The sequence below is a fragment of the Podarcis bocagei genome (genome assembly GCF_964188305.1).
Source record: "Podarcis bocagei genome assembly, chromosome: 15".
Classification (NCBI taxonomy): Eukaryota; Metazoa; Chordata; class Lepidosauria; order Squamata; family Lacertidae; genus Podarcis; species Podarcis bocagei.
In genome coordinates, this window is record NC_138141.1 from 45,956,945 (window position 1) to 45,977,621 (window position 20,677).

The window sequence follows — 20,677 nt, forward strand, 5'->3', positions numbered from 1 at the left end:
AGCCAGGCTCTTGTTATGGTCCTATGGAACCTCCAGGTCCACAGGCAGTCTACCTTGACTCCAAGGGATATTTGGCCACTGTGAGGATGGGATGCCAGACTAGATAGCCCTGCTTTGGCCTGATCCAGCTGCCGCTGTTATGAAGGATGAGCTATGTGAACCGAGGAGAGTAAGGCTTAGTGTGTCTCCTCGTCACAATGGCAATGTTCTTCCTCCCCTGTGAGAGCCAGCTGGCCTCTGAATACCAGTTGCTGGGAATAGCAAACTGGGAGAGCAGCAGCTATGGGGGTCCTGCTGGGGGGCTTCCCAGGAGAGGCATCTGCTTGGTCACCCCAAAATGGTGGAGTGGAAAGTTACCAGGAGGAAGAAGCTGGTGTGGTGCAGGGGTGAGAGCAGCAATGGGGTGGGAGTCCACCCACTTCTTCAGTCTCTCAGGGTTGGCGTCTCAGACTAGGCCTGAAGAGACCCGAGATCAGGTGTGATGGGTTCTGCCCAACACAATGGGAGGAGGCCCAATGGGGCTCAGCTGGCTGAGGAATATTGACCTGTCAGTGAAAATTGTTGGGGGGGGGGCTTGGCCCCTACGGTCCTCCAATAGATAGCGCAGCTGCCCAAGATAATAAAACTCAGCAACCAGCCCAACTTGGGCCCATTGCAACTTGGGCCCATTGGTCTGGAGTTCCCGGGCGGGTCAATGATGTTCCTTCCAACCCGCCCACGCACCAAACCCTCGCAAATTCAAAAGAAGGGCGGGGGGGGGGGATGCCAGCACGGCAGGGAGGGTTTGTGGCTTTTTCAATTTTATAAGGCACAGTGTGGATTGTGACCCGCGCCCATCATTCGGGGGGAAATCGTCAGCACATTTCCTTAACTAGACATCTGATGCGCAGGTGTCGTGATCGCAAAAAGAAAACCTCAAAGCGGTTTACAAAAAGATGAAGCAATAAAATCGAGAATTTTTTACAGCGTTGCTTTAAAACAGATGAAAAGTTAAAATATTAGATTAAATCCCACGGCAATTTCCATCTGGGCGGACTTGAGTAAACATTACTCTTCTCAGCAGCTGCCCAGCGGGATAGTGATATCAAGAGGCAGGAAGTTCCAAATTTACGTAAATGGGACGTAGATTTAGGTCAACTCGCTCCCCGCGCCCGCCTCCCTCTCGCGCGCCCCCGTTCCTCCTTGGCTGCGCGTGCACGCCGCTCCCCCCCCCGGGCCACGTGGAGTTTGTGTCTTTCCCCGGGAAGCGGCGCCACGTGACCGGCGCGTCAGCTGACCCAACATGGCTGGGAGCGGAGCGAGATCGGCCGCCGCCGAGGAAGGCGCCCCCTCGCGCGTCGCCTGAGCCCCGCGCCCCAGGTGAGGCTGCCCCGCCGCCCCTGCTCGGCCCCGAGCCTCGCCCTGCAGCCCTCGCCGCCAGGAAGCGGGGCAGGCGGGCCTCTGAACATGTGCAGAGTGCCTTGCTCGCTGCTGTAGGTAGGGCGGACGCGCCCGGCGGGGAAGGGCCGGGGAGGGAAGGACCCGGGAGGGTCCGCCGCTGCCGCGACCCCGGAGCTGAGGGAGGTTGGAGGAGGGGGCCGCCCCACGCCCGGAGTCCGGGCTCGGACCCGCAGCTCGTTTCCCGCGTGGTCCTGGCAGCCCGGTCGCCCGAGCATGTGCAGAGTGGGTTTCCCCTTTCCGCGGGGCAGCGCCGGCGAAGCGCTCCGTCAGCTGACAGTTTGCAGCGCGCGAGGCGCGTGACGCGAGGCAGCCTCGGGCTGGGCGCTTCCTCACTTCTTGGAAATTAATCGTCAAAGAGCTGGTGACTTTCTCCGGGGCGGGTGGGATCCCTTGGCCTCGTGGGAAGCGGGGTGCTGGGGAGCGAGGTGGGCCTCTGGTTTGATCCTGTCTCTGAGCTCTGCTTGGGCTCAGCTGCCCCTTCTTTGCAAGCAGAAGCTCCCAGGCTCAGTCCCTGGCAGCAAGTCCAGGAAGGGCAGGGAATGGCCCTGGCCTGAAACCCTGCAGGGCTGCTGCCAGTCAGAGCAGGCAGTGCTGAGCTAGATGGATGGAGAGACCCATTTATTTGTAGGTCTCTCATGAGACTGGGCAGCCGCTGTTTGGTGAATGGACCAACATGGTCGGAGCTGGTATCTGGCCGCTCTCTTCCATAGAACCACAGAACTTTTAGAGTTCGGAGGGACCCAAGGGGTCATCCAGCCCAACACTTTGTTCAAATGGGGCTTGGGTTCAACCGGCGGCCCACAGGCATTCCAACTTTGCCACAGGCCTCTGGCTGTGAGCTGGGATAGCTCAGAGGGCAGAGCATGAGACTCTCAATCTCAGTCCGGGTTGTGGGTTTGAGCATTGCAGGGGGTTGGACTAGATGCCCCTTGTGGTCCCTCCCAATTCTCTGATTCTAGCCATCCACCCCTTCCACAGACGTTCTGTGTTCTGCCCCAGTGATCTGTGGCTCTTTGTGTCTCCCCCTCCCCAGGGAATGCTGCTGTGCTGCCCCCAGAATGGACACCCTCCTCGGGCAGGTGGAGAAGGACTTGGGCATTGACCGCAGCCAGCTGGCAGCTGCCACGGGGAGCTCCCACGTCATTGCTCTGGTGCCCACCAAGTGGCTGGCTGGCCTGAAGGAGCGGGGGGTGCTGCCCAGCCTGTGCCCGCACCCCGAAGGGCTCAGCGATGTGGAGGTGCGCACCTGCCTCCAGCACTCGGTGCAGAAGCTGCCGTCCGGCTGGACCAGGGTGGAGATCCACGGCCTGAGGAAGGACCGGCTGCGCTACGGGCTGGCTGTGGTGCCTGGCGACCCAAAGGAGCCCCCGGAAACCCTCCATGGCTTCATGCGCCATGTGGCTTCTCAGAACTACCGGAACCTGTGGAGCCAGGCTCACCGCCTTTACGTCCGCCCGTACTGCCACGCGCCCACCCCGCCCACGGCCCCTGCCCTGGAGGTGCTCTGTGGGGCCCTCCAGAGGCTCTACGGCTGCCCCATCGTCCCCGTGGGCAGGGGCGCCCCCTCCTGCACCTCCCCGGCCAAAGAGGGCGGTTGCTCGCCCGGCAGGTGCCCTCCTCTGCGCTGCCCCAGCATCCTCCCGGCGGAGGCACTGCTGGAGTCCCCGGAGATGTTGTACGTGGTCTTCCCCTACGTCCAGTTCTGCCTCCACGACATCGTGACCTTCAGCCCGGCCAAGCTGACCAACAGCCATGCCAAGCTCCTCTTCATCCTCTTCCAGGTCCTGCAGGCCATGGAGGCCTGCCACCGGGCAGGGCTGGCGTGCGGGGCCTTCTCCTTGCACGACGTGGCCGTGGACGAGAAGCTGTGCGCCCGGCTCAGGGTCCAGCTCCGGGACTACGAGCGGGACGAGGAGGAGGCAGAGGCGGGTATTGCAGGGAGGGACCCGCTGGCGGACGGAGGCGGCATCCCTGCAGCGCCTGGGAAGGGCCTTGGGCAGCTGGTGCTGGACTGGGTACACGGGCGCCTCAGCAACTTTGACTACCTCCTGCACCTGAACCGCTTGGCCGGCCGCCGGGCAGGTGACCCCAACTACCACCCGGTCCTGCCCTGGGTGGTGGACTTCAGCACCCGCAACGGCCGCTTCCGGGACCTTCGGAAGTCGAAGTTCCGCCTCAACAAGGGCGACAAGCAGCTGGACTTCACCTACGAGATGACCAAGCAGGCCTTTGTGGCCGGGGGCGGCTTGGGCGGGGAGCAGCCCCACGTGCCCCACCACATCTCCGACGTCCTCTCTGACATCACCTACTACGTCTACACCGCCCGGCGGACGCCCCGGGCCGTGCTGTGCTCCCACGTGCGCTCCCAGTGGGAGCCCAACGAGTACCCGGCCAGCATGGAGCGCATGCAGGGCTGGACGCCGGACGAGTGCATCCCCGAGTTCTACTCGGACCCCGCTATCTTCCGCTCCATCCACCCGGACATGCCGGACCTGGAGGTGCCGGCCTGGTGCGCCTCCCGCGAGGAGTTTGTGGCGGCCCACCGGGCGCTGCTGGAGAGCTGGGAGGTCTCCCAGGACCTCCACCACTGGATCGACCTCACCTTCGGCTACAAGCTGCTGGGCAAGGAGGCCGTCAAGGAGAAGAACGTCTGCCTGCACCTGGTGGACGGCCACACCCACCTGGCCAGCTACGGGGTGGTGCCTCTCTTTGACCAGCCCCACCCCCGGCGCCTGGCGGGGAGCTGTGCCCTCCTCTCCGCTGAAGCCCTGCCCGTCACCAGGCCCCTCATCCCACCTGTGCAGGAGACGAGAGTCCTGGAAGGGGGTGCCCCCAAGGGCCAGGCCAGCAATGGGGCCGGCAGGCCGGTCGTGGAAGTGGCGCCATGCGAAGGCGTGTGGGCCGGAGGTCGGTTCACGGCGGAGGAGGAGGTGGAGCAGGGGGCGGAGGCGCTGGAGGCCCTCCCTGCGGGGGCAGGCCGGGCCACGGAGCTGCCCGGTCCCCCCGCCCCGCCCCCGGGGATCCCCGCAGAGGGCAAGCACCTCGGCCGCAGCAGGACCAAGGCGGGGGCTCCTCCTGCGGAAGGGCTAGAGGCCAAGATCGTCGTTCCGGAGGGCTGCAACTTCCTGCAGGCCTTGGACGAGTTGGAGAAGCTGGACGCCTTCCTCCTGAAGGGGCTGCACGCCCAGGTGGGCCGGCCGGAGCAGCGCCAGCCTCGCTTGCCCCCGGGGCCCTCGGACCTCTTCCAGAGAGACATGCAGGCCCTGGGGGTTGTGGTGGCCGAGATCGTCTTTGCCCCGAAGCTGCGGGCGCTGGAGCCCGGGGCGGCCCTGGCGGAGCGCTTCCAGGCGGCTCGGAGGCTGTGCCGCCAGCACCCCAAGGACATCCCAGCTCCTCTGCAGCACCTGCTGGATACGCTGCTGCGGCTGAGGGTGGCGGATGGGCAGCTCGCCAGGGCGGGGTGGGGGCCGCTCCTCTTTGACTACCCCCCTGTCTGGCAGGGCCTCCCTCCGCCCTGCCCCTGGCAGCTGCGGAGCTCCTTCAGCGCGGTGCTGCCCTTCCCCGCCTACTTCCCGGCTCTGCACCGCTTCATCTCCACCTACCTGTCTCGCCAGGCAGAGGCCGAGGGCCGGGAGCTGGTGTTCCAGCTGTGGCGGCAGCTGGAGGGCGTCCTGAGCAGCATCACCCCCGAGGGCCTGGAGATCCTGCTGCCCTTTGTCCTGGCGCTGCTGTCCGGGGAGCGCACGGCTGTCCACGCCGCCTGGTACCTCTTTGAGCCCATCGCCAGGGCCCTGGGCCCCCGCAACGCCCACAAGTACCTGCTGAAGCTGCTGGTGGGGGCCTACGAAAACCCCCGCTGCCTCCACGGGCGATTCTACCTGTACACCGACTGCTTCGTGGCGCAGCTGATGGCGCGGCTGGGCCTGCAGCTCTTCCTCTCCGCCCTCCTGCCCCACATCCTGCAGGTCCTGGTGGGGTCCGAGGGGGCTGCCCCGGAGGAGAACAAGGCCCTGCTGGGGGTGACGGAGGAGGAGGAGGAGGACGACGAGAGCGGCGGGGGCAGTCCCGGGCCCTGCTCCTTTGGGGAGGAGGCCAAGGCGGAGGCGGAGAGGGGCTCGGCCCTGCAGCTGCTGGGCTACATGTCTGGGGTCAGCCTGCACGACCAGGCTGACCTGCCCGAGAGTGAGGACTTCCAGAACGGGCTCTACGTGGCCGAGGCTCTGCGGGGCAGGGAGGAGGAGGAGGAGGAGGAGGAAGAGGCTGCGGCAGCCGAGGAATCCCTCAGCCTGGGCCGCCTGAGCGACAAGAGCAGCGCCAGCGAGGTCTCCCTGGGGGAGGACCGGTCGGCCGCCGACGGGGAGTCCCAGAAGGAGAAAGGGAGCCTCAAGTCCCTTGACAGCAGCCAGGACCTGAAGCACAGCGAGGAGGAAGAGGAGGAAGAGCAGGAAGAGGAGCAGCCACCGCAGGAGGAGGAGGAGGAAGACGAGGGCCAGCAGGATGGGGAGGAAGAGCGCGATGACGCCACCACCGTGGTCGCGGAGGAGCTGACACTCTCCTTGGGACTCAGCGCCTCGGTGGAAGCCAGCCTGGCAGAGGGCGAGGAGGAGGAGGAGGAGGAGGAGGAGGAAGACCGGGTCCGACGGGGCTTGTTGGACCAGGAGGGGGACAAGGAGAGGAGCATTCTGCTGGGTGAGCCAAGGCTCCTTCCGGGGGTGGGCGGGGAGGGGGGCCTAGTCATTCATTCATTGATTTAAAAAACTGTACACCGCTGTATCATAGTGGTTTAGAGTAATATAAGTTATAAGCAAAAGAAGAATTCAAAACAAACACCAGCAGGGACAGGGGAGGTGCTGGGAGGCCAGGCTGCGCCCGCAAAGGGAGCTCCCTTGGGTGTGGGCAGGGTGCCGCCTAACCGCCTGCTCCCGCCCTCTCTTGTCTCCCAGACACAGCCTGCAAGATGGTGAGGTGGCTCTCGCCCAAGCTGGGCCCCACCACCACCTCCCGCTACGTGGCCAGGAACCTCCTCCGACTCCTGACGTCCTGCTACATCGGTAATTCTCGCCTGTGGGGTTATGGGGCGGGGGGGGCGGGAAAGGAGGAGGGTGCTTTTCATGGGTCTGGGGGAAGCCTTCTGTTGGAACAACCTTTGCCAACCTGGTGCCCAAATGGGGTGGGTGGGGTCTAGAGGGAGTTTAGCCTGCAGAAGAGGAGATAGGAGAGCCTTCTTCCACTGTCTCGAGGGCTGTCACATGGAAGAAGGCGCAAGGTTGCTTTCTCCTCCCCTGGAGGGCAGGACCTCAACAAACAGACTCATATTGCAAGAAAGGAGAGTCCAACTAAACCTTAGGAAACACTTTCTGAGGTTAAGAACTGTTCAAAGTGGAACAGATTCCCTCTGAAAGTGGTGGACTTGTCTTCACTGGGCTCCAGTTTTCCATCGGCTGCAGCAGCTGGCATGGGCAGCCTGGACAGGGACAGGTGTTAGAGCCCAACAGCCCCACAGGCATTCCCCAGACGGTAGGACTTGAACCAGGAGCATTGAGGGTCTGAGCTGCCCTGGGGTGTGTGTGTGTGTGTGTGTGTGTGTGTGTGTGTGGACTCTCCTTCACCAGGGGCGTGTAAGCAGTGGCTGAACTGCTTTCAGGGCTGCTGTCGCAATGGGATTTCCTGCCTTGGGAGCGGGTTGGGCTGGATGACCTTTGAGGGTGCCCCCCCCATTCTCTCTCTGCTCTTTCTCCTTCTGCAGGTCCTGGCAGGCAGCAGTTTGTGGCCGGGGCTGAAGAGAGCAGCCCTCTGAGCTCCGGGAACATCTACCAGAAGCGGCTGCTGGTGGGGGACGTGGTGTCCGAGCCGGTGCTGACCTGCCTGGTCCACCTAGCACACCTGTATGGGGAGCCTGTCCTCACCTACCTGTACCTGCCCTATATCAGCTACCTGGTCAGTCTCTCTAACTGAGGGTGACTGTCAGGGCTCCAGGCGTGTCTGTGGGGCCCCTCCACTTTTCCTCTCTCTTCATCTTCCTTGGAGCAAAGTTCCGATGGCCATCTGCCAGGGATTCTTTAACTGAGATTCCTGCATCGCGGGGGGTTGGCCTAGATGACCTTGGGGGTTCCCTTCCAGCTCTAGGTTGCTCTGATTCCCTCTTGCCTTCTCCTACACCATTGCCATATGCTGCGTCAGACCCCGGGCCCACCTGGCACAGTCTTGTCCAGGCTGACTGGCAGCAATGGCTCTCCAGGGTTTTGGGCAGGGAGTGTCCCTGGGGCTGCCACTGGGGATTGGAGCTGGGACCTTCTGCATGCCAAGCAGGTGTTCTGCGCTACTGGGCCCTTACCCGGGGCTCTCTCTCATATCCTTCCACTCCAGCACCATTCTTGGGCAGCCTGAGCAGCTTGCTGCAGGGAACACAGGATTCTGTTGAAGATTTCAGCAGCCGGAGAAGCTTAGCTTTAAAAACAAAGCAGCCCAAGCAGACTCGCCTTCCCAAGTTTCTAGCCCTCATGGCTTTAGGGAGAAGCTGAAATGTGCCTGAGCAGTGCCTGGCGAACTCCCAGAGGGCGGGGGGGGGGCTGAGCAGAGGAGGGGCCAGCAGGACGGAAGATTGGGCAAATATATGCCAACTAAAATCCTAGGTGTTGCCCCCCACCCAAGGAGGGAGTTTGCCTTGCTTTGTGTCCGGAGGTGGGGGTGGTGTGGCAGCTCAGGGAGGAATTTCTTTTTTTATTATTATTATTTCAAAACCAAAGAAAAATTTGCAAACATCAAATTCAAAATCTATATTCATTTTCTAATATAAGCCTATTACATAGATTACCTAAATTAAAATATATCTAATTGCTCTATGCTTCCCTTTGCTATATGTAAATACAAAGCAATTAACAAATTATATTATAGGTTCCCATATACCTTCCACTCCCCTTCACCCATGTGTGATCTCAATATTTTACTTCTTCCATCTTGTTGTGTTGTTATAATTTAATAATTATTCAATTGATTCTGTTATTATTTTCTTGCTTACTCCTGCACGTTTTACACGTTCTCTATTAATATTTCAATTCCGGAACCATATTTCTTCAGGGGGGAGTTTCGTTTCCTCCCCGGCAGCTGCTCTGAAAGGAGAAGCTGACTCATGTTCAGCCTCAGGGGCTCTGACTGCCTTCTGCACACTCACTTGTTCTCTCTCTGTGTGTGGAGGTCACACTTTGTATTGGGGGACACTTCCCCATTTTAAATCTTTCCCAACAAGGAGGGTTGTATTCAGCAAAGTCAGGGGAGGGAGCAGCCCCTTCGCTGGGTGGGGGGAGGAGGAGGAGGAGGCGGCCTCTGGGAAGAGCTGTGCTGAGCCTCACAGCAGTGATGTCCAATTGGCCAGGCTGGCACCGAGGGTGAACCACGAAATGGCACCCCCTTCCACCAGGGGCAAAGGGGTGGGTGAAGAGCTACATTAGGAACAAGAGGGGAATCAACCGGATGGTTGAAGTGGGAATCCAAAGGCACTGAATCATGCCAGGAGACCCCTGGAGGTGGCAGATCCAGCCTCCAAGCAGCGCACCACAGCCATTGCGGCCACAGAGGCAGCAGCAGCAGCAGCAGGTGATGCATTCCCTCATTGGAGACTGGATCTGCTTCCCCTGTGGATCCTGCCATCTGAGGCAGCCACCTCAGCTTGCTCATGAGTGGGCAAGGCAGGGGTGCAAATGAGGCCTTGGTCTGTTTCATGGAGGAGAAGGCTATCCATGGTTGCTTGAGTACCAGGTGCTGGAAAACACAGGAGGCAAGAGGGCTCCTGTGCACGGATCCTGCTTGCAGGCTTCCCCCAGGGGTTGTACTAGATGACCCTGGAGTCCTTTCCAATTCTACCACTCTATGGTTTTTCTCAAGTTCCATAGGAAAGGCAAGGATTTTAAGGTGGGGGTTGTCCCCAGCCCTACCTAAAGATGCCTCCTGGGGATTGACCTGAGGACCTTCTGCATGCCAAGCAGGCGTTCTGCCGCTGACCCACGTGGGACCTCCTTTCCCTCTTCCAGGTGGCTCCTGGGGGCGGAGCAGGCGTCGTCCGGCTGAACAGCCGCAAGGAGGCCGGGCTCCTGGCTGCCATGACGCTCACCCGCAAGATCGTCGTCTACCTCTCGGACACCACCCTCATGGATATCCTGCCCAAAATCAGCCAGGAGGTCCTTCTGCCTGTCCTGGGCTTCCTCACCTCGGCCACCATCAGGTGAGAGGCTGGGGCGAGAGACCCCCTCTGGCATGGAGCAGGAGGGACCTGTCCCAGGCATCCCTCTCTGGCCACGAGGGCCTCTGCTCTGGAGGCGCTGGCTGGGGGAATCTTGCAGCCCCTTGTGGGGGAGACTGGGCGGTGTGTGCTGGGATGTCTCTCTTGGGCACCCTTCTTAGCTGACGCCCCACCCTCCCCCTGCAGCTTCCCCAGCGGGGCCCAGGCCCGCGTCGGCTTGTGCCTCAAGACCATCGGCCTCGTGGCGCTGGTTTGCTTGCGGATCGGGTCGGAGATGGTGCAGCAGCACCTCAGCCAGACGCTCCGGACGTTCTTCGAGACGTTTTCGCTGCTGGAGCAGGTGAGTCGGGAAGGGAGGGCAGAAGGGCGGGGAGCTTTTTCGGCCTCTGATGGGGGGGGGGAGAGAGAGAAGGACCCCTGGCTCTGGCAAGACTTGAACTCGTGGCACGTGGAAGTGGGGTGGAAGGGGTTCCGAAAGTGATCTTTCCTCTGCAGAGCCAAAATGGTCTTATTTGCTGTACGGATCATATCTAGAGAGCCTTGGTGGCAGAGGTTGGGGAGAAACAAACACGGGGTTCCAGTTTCTACAATGCTTTCATGGGGTCCCTTCCAACTCTACAGTTCTATGAAAAGTGCAGGCAGGGGGGAAATGGCCTCTTCCAAAATGCAGTGCTGTTCTCAGGGCGGCTGTTGGCGCTGGGTGGGAATCCTCTCCCAGAGGTGGGTGCCAGCAAGGCGGAGGTTTGTCTGACTGGTTCCCTCCTCCTCCCCCCCCCCGCCCAGGGTGTGACACAGGAGCCACCTGTCCTGCCGACGAGGCTGCTGCCCCCGGACCCGTCTGCTGTGTTGGAGCTGCAGAAGGTTTTCAGCCTGGAGATGGCTTACATCACCTTTGTCCCCTTCTCCTGCCTGCTAGGTATGGCGTGTGGCTTGTCTCTTCTCCCCTGCTCTCTCCCGATCCGTGTCTCTCTTTTGTGCTCCTGCAGACACATGCATGCGCACACGCTCTGCACCTTCTCAAATGGCTCTGGGTGTGAGTCTCGGGCAGCAGACACAACAGCGAGTCTTGAGGCACCTTGAAGATCAGCCCAGCCTGTGCCCACCTGTTGCCCTCCAGCTTTATTGGGCTGCAGGGACTGGGGTGGCCAAGTTGCCCAAAACATTGGGAGGGTGGCAGGCTGGCAAAGCAGAAAGGTATAAGTGTGTGTGTTTTCCCATCTCCTTGTGATGACCTGAAGGCCCCTAAGGAACATCCGTTCTTCCTTTTGGACCCTGGACATCTTGAGGCACTGAGTTCCACAGGTTAATTTACAGCAGTTTGAATAAACTTTTTTATTCTAGAACTGCATAGGAGAGGGAGAAAAACATCTCCCTGCTTCCTGTCTCCAACCTGTGCACAATTTTTATAAATCCCTCCGACTGTTTCTCTCCCTCCTTTTTTAAAACCTGACAAGCCACAGACTCTCTTGCCTTCGCGGCTCCTTGACCCCGTTGCGCTTGGTGAGGAGAGGCCTTGGAGCTCCCTGGCCCTGCGCGGGGCCTGGATCCATAGCCAGAGCTCCCCCCCTTCCTCCCTTCTCTGCAGGCGACGTCATCCACACCCTCGTCCCCAACCACGCGCTGGTCGGCCGGCTGGCCGGACTCTACCTGGAGAGCATCAGCCCCCGAGGCCTGGCTTCCCAGAGCAAGGATGCGGCCGCACCAGGCCCGGGGTCCTTGGAGCAAAGCGCCCTGGGCGCGGACCCCTCCTCCGGCCCCTGCGAGGACACCCACTCTGGGACTTTTGGGAGCGTCCTGGTGGGCAACCGGATCCAGGTCCCCACGGAGGCCCAGCAGGAGGCCTCGGGGAGCCCCGGCGGCTTCTGCCCCACGGTGGGGCGCCGGGAGGAGGGGGAAGCCCTGAAGCAGGAGCTGCACCGCAGCGCCCACCACCTCTGCGGCAACTGGCTGGCCTACTGGCAGTACGAGATCGGGGTGAGCCAGCACGACGCCCGCTTCCACTTCCACCAGATCAAGCTGCAGAGCTTCGTGGGCCACGCGGGGGCCATCAAGTGCCTGGCCCCCCTGGGCGGGGAAGACTTCTTCCTCAGCGGCAGCAAGGACAAGACGGTGCGCCTCTGGCCCCTCTACAACCGGGGGGACGGCACCCGCGAGGAGGAGCCCCGCCTGACCTACGGGCAGCACAAGAAGTCCGTCTTCTACGTCGGCGCCCTGGAAGCCCCCCAGCACGTGGTCAGCTGTGACGGCACCGTCCACATCTGGGACCCCTTCACTGGTGAGGCGGGGGGGGGGCCTGGCCGGGCCACAGGAGTGTGGCCCCCTGTGGCTGGGTGATGTAATAATAATAATAATAATAATAATAAATTTTATTTACTGTATTTTTTTCTCTATAAGATGCACCTAATTTTTGGAGGAGGAAAACAAGAAAAAAAATATTCTGAAACCCAGAAGCCAGAACAGCAAGAGGGATCTGGCTTCTGGGATAGCCTCTTGCTGTTCTGGCTTAGCTGCGCGAAGCCTCTTCAGGGCAGCGGGATGAAGGCTCTCCGAAGAGCTGCGCTCCCTTTAAAGAGCCGCGTGGAGCATGTGTGCGGCTCTTGGGGGCTTTTCCCCAAGAAGGGCAGCCCTTCTCCCTCCTCAGGGAAAAGCCCCCAAGAGCCACACACACACTCCGCACAGCTCCTTAAAGGGAGCGCTGAACAGAGCCTCCCGCCTGCATTACCTCCATAAGACACACACACACACATTTCCCTTACTTTTTAGGAGGGAAGAAGTGCGTCTTATAGAGCAAAAAATACGGTATACCCCGCCCCCCCGCCAGAGCTGGACTGAGGGTGGCTAACACCAGTAAAATTACAGTAAATATATAATAGGGGGGGGGGGGGAGAACAAAACAAAAAAAAACCCAATTTAAAATGAAGCCCCGTTTTAAAAGAAGCCGATAGATCAAAACCATAAGGAGAGGGAAACATAAGGGTCAGACTGAGTCCAAACCAAAGGCCAGGCGGAACAGCTCTGTCTTGCAGGCCCTGTGAAAAGATGTCAAGTCCTGTAGGACCCTGGTCTCTTGTGACAGAGCGTTGCACCAAGTTGGGGCCAGTACAGTGGTACCTCTGGTTATGAACTTAATTTGTCCTGGAGGTCCGTCCGTTCTTAACCTGAAACTGTTCTTAACCTGAGGTACCTTAGCTAATGGGGCCTCCCGCTGCCGCCACACAATTTCTGTTCTCATCCTGAAGCAAAGTACTTAACCTGAGGTACTATTTCTGGGTTAGTGAAGTCTGTAACCTGAAGCGTCTGTAACCCGAGGTACCACTGTACTGAAAAGGCCCTGGCCCTGGTTGAGGGAAAGCGGGGCTTGGAGCCTCTTGGGAATACCTCATCTGGTGACGCACATGTGCCTGGAGGAAAACACGCCAGAGGTGGATTTGGGGCAGCACAACCGGCTCTGAAGCCAGCTGCCCCTTTCGCCCCCTCTGAACAGTCTTGTCTCTCTCGTGCAGGCAAAGTCATCCGCACATTTGAGGCACCTGACTGCAAAGTGCCCATCACGGCGGTGAGTGCCATGCCGCCTCCCTACACCAGCATCAGCATGGCCAGCGCCGACTCGGTCCTGCGCTTCATCGACCACCGGAAGCCGGGACTCCAGGTACTCTGCGGTTTCGTTGCTCCCGGGGCTGCTTTAGTCAGCGGAGGTGGGGGACATTTCCCACTCCCCATTGGGCGTGACTGTGAAGAGGAGGCCGCAGCCTCGGGACAGAGCAGCTGCCCTGGTCCAGCTTCCCACTGGAAAAGGGTCTGAGAGCAGGCGATGGTTTTCTCTTCCACAGACACCAGGGAGCCAATACAGGCAACTCCCAATTTATGCAGCAGTTACGTTCCAAGGAATCGCATGTTCATGTGAAATTGCATACCGTATTTTTCGCCCCATAGGGCGCACCGGCCCATAGGGCGCACCTAGTTTTTTGGGGGGGAAATAAAGGGGGGAAAATTTATTTTTCCCCCAGGCGCGGGGGTGGGGCAAGCCTGAGCTTCCCCTGACCCCAGCCCCCAAGAACAGGCAGCTCTCTGCAAGCCGTGGGAGCCCGGCGCGAAGTCACGCCAGGCTCCCACAGTTTGCGGAGAGCTGCGTGAAGCCCGGGGCATGCTCCGCTTTGCGCCCCGGATTTCGGGATGCCGGCTGCTATCCACAAGCCTAGGGAGCCCAGCTGCGGGCTCCCCAGGCTTGCGGATAGCTTCCTGAAGCCTGGAGAGCGAGAGGGGTCGGTGCGCACTGACCCCTCTCGCTTTCCAAGCTTCATTGAAAGCCTGCATTCGCCCCATAGGACGCACACACATTTCCCCTTCATTTTTGGAGGGGGGAAAGTGCGTCCTATGGGGTGAAAAATACGGTATGTTTGAAGCACCATTGGCAAAGCCTGCCAGCACCCTGTTCCACCCCTTTTGATGATTAATGAATTTTATTATTACGGTCACAGACCAGTTCCGGGTCACTTACAATATCAGGAAAATCATAAAACACAACAGGAATACATTGAATTGGGTATAACAGAGACAATTCAGATATAGCGGCAGTTAAAAAATATATTAAATATTGATCACTAAAATATAACCTAAAATTATCATTTAAAACCTTAAGCATTTTTGTACTACAGCTTTTCCCCTAAGTTTTATGGCAGGCCCCCTTTTGATGATGTTTTTGGGTCGTTCCGAGCTTGGCGCGTTGCATGGACACATGTAAATGTTGTGTCGCTGCCTCTACTGCCAGGACTGAGCTGGAGAGAGAAAGGCAGAAGGCAGCTCAGAACAACAGCCTTGTCAAGTCCAGTCCAGCTCCCTGTAATGTCAGAATCACAACAGCAGCATCTCTGGCCGATGGCCAGCCAACTTGACGGGACTTTCGGAAGAACGCCTTGGTGGTCAGAGCTGCTCAAAAACCTCCCGTGAAGGAGGGGGCACCACCTTCCAAGGGACTCTGTCCCGCTGCCAAACAGCTCTTAGGAAGTTCTTTCTAATGTTCTGCCAGAATCTTTCTTGCCATTTGGTATCTGTTGGTTCGGCTCCCGCCCTCCAGAACAGCAGAAAGCAAGCTTGCGCCACCTTCCATGGGGCAGCCCTTCGGAGATTGGAAAATGGCTCTCATGTCACCTCTGAGTCTCTTTTCCGGGATCCCTCAGCCACTTCCCTATGGGATCTGTCACTTGGAGACAAAACATCTGCTTTGCATGTAGGTCTCTGGTTCACTCCCAGCCTGCAGGAAAAGTGTCAGGTGATGGGAAAGACCCTCCCTTGCCTGAGGCCCTGGAGAGATGCTTCTAGTCAGAGCAAGCAGCACTGGACCAGATGGACAGAGAGTCTGGCCTGCAGCCAGGCAGCCCTGTGACTGTGGGCCTGGGGGCTGGAGGGGGCCTCACATTTCTCTGGGAGTCATGAATTCTGACCCCAAGCGACAACTTTGGGAGTTGGGAGGCCCCCAGCTTGCAGGCAGGAGGTCCCCAATCCAGCCCCACACCAGTCCCCTCACTTACAAAGGGGGCCACGTGGCAGGTGCTGGGAGGGTCTCCCTTTCCTTGGAGGGCCAAAGGGAGAGAGCGCCTGACGTGGTTTTGAAGCATCTTCCCCTGGTCCTCTGAGGCAGAGCAGTGGCCTTGCAGGCAGAAGGTCTCAGGTCCAATCCCTGATGGCAACATTGGAGAAATGCGGGGGGGGGGGGGACCCTGGAGAGCTGCTGCTGCTGCCAGTCAGAGCAGGTGACGCCGAGGGAGAATTGCTGCAGGTTCTGACGGGGAGTGAGGCTGCTTCTGACGCCCCTCTGCCTCCCCTCCTTCTGTGCCCCCAGCATGAATTCCGCCTGGCCTGTGGGGCCAACGCTGGCCTGGTCCGCTGCCTGGCCGTCAGCCCCAGTGGCCGGAGCGTGGTAGCCGGCTTCTCCTCCGGCTTCATGGCCCTGCTGGACACCCGGACGGGCCTCATCCTGAAGGTGTGGCCAGCGCACGAGGGAGACATCTTGCAGATCAAGGTAAGGGGCTGGGCTGGAGGGGCTCATTTGGATGCATCCCCCCCCCCCGCCTCGTTCGTCTCGAAGGCAAATTCGTTTACGATTGACCTTTCAAATGCTGGCTAAAACTAGGGACCATCCTGTCGTAAGAACCCAAGAAGAGCCTTCTGGGTCAGGCCCATCTAAGCAACCTCCTGTGGTCAACCAAGTTTTTGAAATAAAAGCCAGGAATTAGGAGGTGTGGGAGGGCATTCCAGGCCCATGGGCACCACCCTGGGGGCCCCAGATTGCCTCTTCTGGTCTGACCTAGATGCCTTTTCACTCTCGCTCAGAGACCGGCTGCCCCCCTTTCCCCACTGCTGCACCTCGGACAGCTGAAGATTCCTTTCTGTGGGTCCAAAGCATCGCCTGGTGCTCTTGGGCGCTGGGCCGAGGGGCTCAGGTTAAGGGAGCGCAAGTAGCCAGGCTGAGGCCTGCTCTCTGTACAGGGAAATGCTCTGCATGGGGGGGGGGTCTCAGGCCCCCTGCCCCAAGGCCCTTGCAGCTTCAGATCCAACACAGGGGCATCATTCGCCGTAGCCTTGTCTGCTTACGTGTCTCCAGTGCATTCCCAGATTGCACACTGGAGAAACCGGGGGATCTGGTATTGCAGTGTTGCCCACAGACAAACAAAAGCCCTGCCTCCAGCCTTCCTGATTCCAGAGCGGAGGGCGGTCGCATGTGAGCAATACCTTGTTGAAGGCGTCCGGTTGTGGAGCGGCTTGTACTGCGTGGGTGTGGGAGTGGGGTTAGGGCGTTGGGGGTTTGGCCGGTTGTCCCCTCTGTTGATCCTTCTCTGGGGGCCATTTCTGAGCTGGTGGGAGGAGGACAAAGGTCTTGTGTGCCAGAGGCGGGGAAGGCAAGAATGTGTGTGTGCTGGCGGTCCCTGCTTTTCCCCCTTAGCACTGGCCGGCTGCCCCCATCTGAATGGCTAACCCTTCTCCCTATTTGCCTGCTCCCTGGGCTGCCCTCCATGTCCTTCACCCAGAGCCAAACAACCCAGCTGCTTGTGTTCCTCCGCTGACGGGAGGCCCTGGGCCACAAAGCCCCACTGGCAGCTCCCAGGAACTGCTGCTGTCAGGACTGGGCTGCCAGTGCCGAAAGAGGCTGGCTGGGACCCATGCACACACCCTTCTTCCTTGGCTAGGTGGGGCATCTGCACCCTGTGTGGCAGCAGGGCCAGCCCACCCACTCTCGCTTGGACTACTGCAATGCGCTCTACGTGGGGCTACCTTTGAAGGTGACCCGGAAACTGCAACTAATCCAGAATGCGGCAGCTAGACTGGTGACTGGGAGCGGCCGCCAAGACCATATAACACCGGTCTTGAAAGACCTACACAGGCTCCCAGGACGTTTCCGAGCACAATTCAAAGTGTTGGTGCTGACCTTTAAAGCCCTAAACGGCCTCAGCCCAGTATACCTGAAGGAGCGTCTCCACCCCCGTCGTTCTGCCCAGACACTGAGGTCCAGCGTCAAGGGCCTTCTGGCGGTTCCCTCGCTGCGAGAAGCGAAGTTACAGGGTACCAGGCAGAGGGCCTTCTTGGTGGTGGCACCCGCCCTGTGGAACGCCCTCCCACCCGATGTCAAAGAGAAAAATAACTACCAAACTTTTAGAAGACATCTGAAGGCAGCCCTGTTTAGGGAAGCTTTTAATGTTTAATAGGTTATTGTATTTTAGTGCTTTGTTGGAAGCCGCCCAGAGTGGCTGGGGAAACCCAGCCAGATGGGCTGGGTATAAATAATAGATTATTATTATTATTATTATTATTATTATTATTATTATTTATTAGGCAGGCTGCCTTGGGTGGCAGATGCTGAAGGCGGTATCCCACAGGCACCCTGCTGCCTCTGCTCCCATCGGCACTGGATTCCGGCAGAATGTTGCCCAAATCTTGCCGGAGACGGCTGCTGCTGCTGCTGCAGGCAAGGGAGGCTTGGGCGGCCGCATGTTCTGGCTTTGCCTCAGGCGGCAAAATGTGATGTGCAACCCCTGTGAGGCAGCCCCCTGGTCCTTGGCAACCGATTCTGCATTGGGAGGGGTGGCCTTTGGCAAGTTCTGTGGAGGCAGTGAGATGCCCGTGGCGGGCTCTGGTTTTGCCACACTTGCTGGAGAGCACGCTGAGAAGGGTGGAGAAGCTGGCACCCCTGGAGTCCTCCACGGGTGGGTGGTGGGTGAGCCCCCCAGTTAGTGCTGGGGCTGAATACTAGCCAGGGCTCCTGCCTGGGGCACAGGAAGTGAAATTATTTATGTCATAAAATTCTTTCACCGCTTGATTGTTAAAAAAGAAAGAAAAGCAAATCATGAAAAATCTGCAAGTTCTTTAAAACATACAGAAACCTAAAATACTAAAACGGATTAAAATTACCACAACTTTCTGGGCCATCTTGTCTGAACGTGATTGTTTCGTGCTGGAAAGAGGAGAGTGCAGGTGTCTGCCTCATATCCATAGGCAGGGAGTTACAAAGGTTAGGTCCCACCACACTCAAAGGTTGAGTTCTGAGCAAATGTGGGACGGCTGTTCTATGTGGCCAGTTGTGGCAATGGAAGAAGTTGAGTGGGCATATGGAGGGTAAGGTGATCTTGCTGGGTAAGGAAGAGTGCCTTGAGGCATGTGCAAAGTGCCTTTCCCATGCCACTTTGTAAAGCAGGATTCAGTGGTGGGCTGCATCTCCCCTTCGCATCAAAGGACTGCTGCCCTCCACGTCCTGGGTGGGATTCCTGGGTGTGGGCCGAGATGCCCCTGAGCTGACGGGTGATGTTTCCCCCACAGGCCACGGAGGGCAATGTACTGATCAGCTCCTCCTCCGACCACTCCCTGGCCATCTGGAAGGAGCTGGAGCCGAAGCCCCTGCACACCTACAAGCCGGCCTCCTCGGAGCCCATCCACACCTTCGACCTCTACGGCAACGAGGTGGTGGCCGGGACCGTGGCCAACAGGATCAGCGTCTACGCCCTGCAGGAGGCGCTGCCCCCCAGCGTCACCAAGCTCAGCTCCGAGAACTTCCGGGGCACCCTCACCAGCCTGGCTGTCCTGCCCACCAAGTGCCAGCTCCTGCTGGGCTCCGATAACGGCACCGTCCGGCTCCTGGCGTAGCCCCGGCTCTCTCCTCCCTTCTGGGGACGGGGGCAGAGCCCCTTTGTGGGGGGACTGGGGGTGGGTGAGAGAGGGGGCAGGGATCTTCGAGGAGACCTCTGTTCCCGCTTTGACTCTCTGCAAGCAGGCTGCTGGGCAGCCAGAGGCCCCAATCCTCTCATCACCGTATGTGCCTGACTCTCTTTGGGAAGTGGGGTGGGCATTCCCTGAGGAACCCACGGAAGGCGGAAGCTTTGGTGCCCTCTTCCACCGCCCCTCTCCAACGCAGCATTCCCGTTCTTGAACTTTTTCAATTGAGGGAGAGCACTTCCTCTGCTGTGTTGTGTGTGTGTGTTGCACAAGACATCTTCTGTCCTCCTGGCTCCCCCCATCCATCCCATATGTGTCTCCTCTCCCCACCCTGCAAGAGCTGGCCTCCGTTCAAAGAGAGAAGGCTTTGCACCTGGACGGCGGCATCACCTGGGCACCGAGGGCTCCTCCAGTTGGACTACGGAGAGTGCCTTCTCTCCACCCTGTGGAGAATGGTCCTCATGTGGTGCTTGGAGAACTGGAACCCTCAGAACCTCCTCCTCCTCCTCCTCTGGGAGGGGGGCAGCCTCTTTCCTGGCTGACAGCCCTTGCAGATGCCCTTGGGACCCAGTTCTCCCGTCTCCCTGTCTTTGCTCAAACCCAGTGGGGATGCAAACACACACACACACAGATTGAGTGGTCCAACTGCCCTGGCACCTTGAACACTTGGTGCCACGTTCTGTCTCGCTCTGCCTGTCCTTCTGGAATGATATTTCCCCCCTGGGGTGGGAGTGGCAGGGAGGCAGCTTGTGGGAAAACCCCCCACCCAGGCAAGGGCCAGCACACCTGTGCAAGTGCTTGCCCCCTTTTCCTGGGGGGAGGGGAGCAGACCCCCCCTTTGCTGATTAACTGATTGCAATAGATTATATATATACATATTCCAATAAACACCCTGGAGCTCGCAGTTGCCTTCTCTCTCTCTTTGTGTGGCATGAATTTGGTGTGCTGCTGCTGCTTCCTTCTCTCCCCCCCCCCAGACCTCCTCCTCCTCCATAAGGGACAACAGGGCGACACAAAAGGGCCAAGATGTTCCAAAACTTTCTGTGGTGACTCAAAAGTTAATCTGTGCCAGATAGTGAGACAGCCTGGCTATTTATTTATTTAGTAAGCGTATGTCCGGTCCCTGGCAAGAAACAAACACACCAGATAGTCAAGGTGATGAGTGCCCTCTAGGCAAGGCAAAGCTGCAATTCCTGACTTCAGGGGGTTGGACTAGATGACCCTTGGGGCCTCTTCCAGCTCCACAATTCCATGATGCTGATTTCAAAGGAGGCCTCGAAAGGCCAAGCAGCTTCCAGCCAAGCAGGGAGGAATTATTAGGGTAGCATTCAGCTAAGTTTTGCAGGGAGTAGACCTGCTAGGAATCATTGGACTTCACTTGGGCATGTTAACTCAATTTCTCCCAAGGCAGGCTGCTTGTTCAGCTGCTGCCGCCTGGCCCAGCTCTTGTTTTCAGGGGGGGGGGGAGTGCATGTCCCTTTTGCATGCAGAGTTTCAAGAGTCGTCTTTCCCTTCCTTGCTGCGCCCTCCCCAGATGCCTGTGCTTTGGCCAGGATCCAGCGGGCGGCTGCTTGAGGGCTGGGTAGTCCCAGCTGGGCCGGCTGAGGGGGCCGCGTTGCTCGCCTCTGCACGGATGCTGCAGCTGGGCTCGGGGTGCAAAGGGACCCCGTTCTTGCCCTCTAGGAGGCTCCCCAGCCCACCCCAAACACACGTCGGGCAGGAGGCGGGGAGGCGGTTCGGTCCTGTCGCTCAGGTCCCTTCCTACGCCGCCACACAGTTCCCGGAGAAATGTTTAACCAG

At 59.1% G+C, this 20,677-nt stretch overlaps 1 protein-coding gene across 2 annotated transcripts; it reads left to right on the forward strand.

The window, feature by feature from the left end:
- The first annotated feature begins 1,233 nt into the window (after positions 1-1,233).
- WDR81 (WD repeat domain 81) lies at positions 1,234-19,781 on the forward strand. 2 transcript variants are annotated; one of them, XM_081172341.1, is made up of 11 exons: positions 1,234-1,359; positions 2,440-6,129; positions 6,384-6,491; positions 7,187-7,377; positions 9,468-9,658; positions 9,863-10,016; positions 10,460-10,592; positions 11,262-11,951; positions 13,180-13,325; positions 15,516-15,695; positions 18,485-19,781. In XM_081172341.1, exons 2-11 carry the CDS (start codon positions 2,499-2,501, stop codon positions 18,806-18,808), a joined length of 5,748 nt encoding a protein of 1,915 aa, XP_081028467.1. In that variant the 5' UTR covers positions 1,234-1,359; positions 2,440-2,498; the 3' UTR covers positions 18,809-19,781. The 2 variants fall into 2 exon arrangements, with proteins under 2 accessions (XP_081028467.1, XP_081028466.1); XM_081172340.1 differs by having other exon boundaries at positions 1,251-1,359; positions 2,474-6,129.
- The last annotated feature ends 896 nt before the right edge of the window (positions 19,782-20,677 follow it).

Coding starts and splice junctions, on each gene's coding strand:
- WDR81 (XM_081172341.1), top strand. CDS start 2,499: ATGGACACCCTCCTCGGGCAGGTGGAGAAGGACTTGGGCATTGACCGC. Junction 6,492..7,186: donor CCTGACGTCCTGCTACATCG/GTAATTCTCGCC, acceptor CTCCTTCTGCAG/GTCCTGGCAGGCAGCAGTTT. Junction 7,378..9,467: donor TGCCCTATATCAGCTACCTG/GTCAGTCTCTCT, acceptor TCCCTCTTCCAG/GTGGCTCCTGGGGGCGGAGC.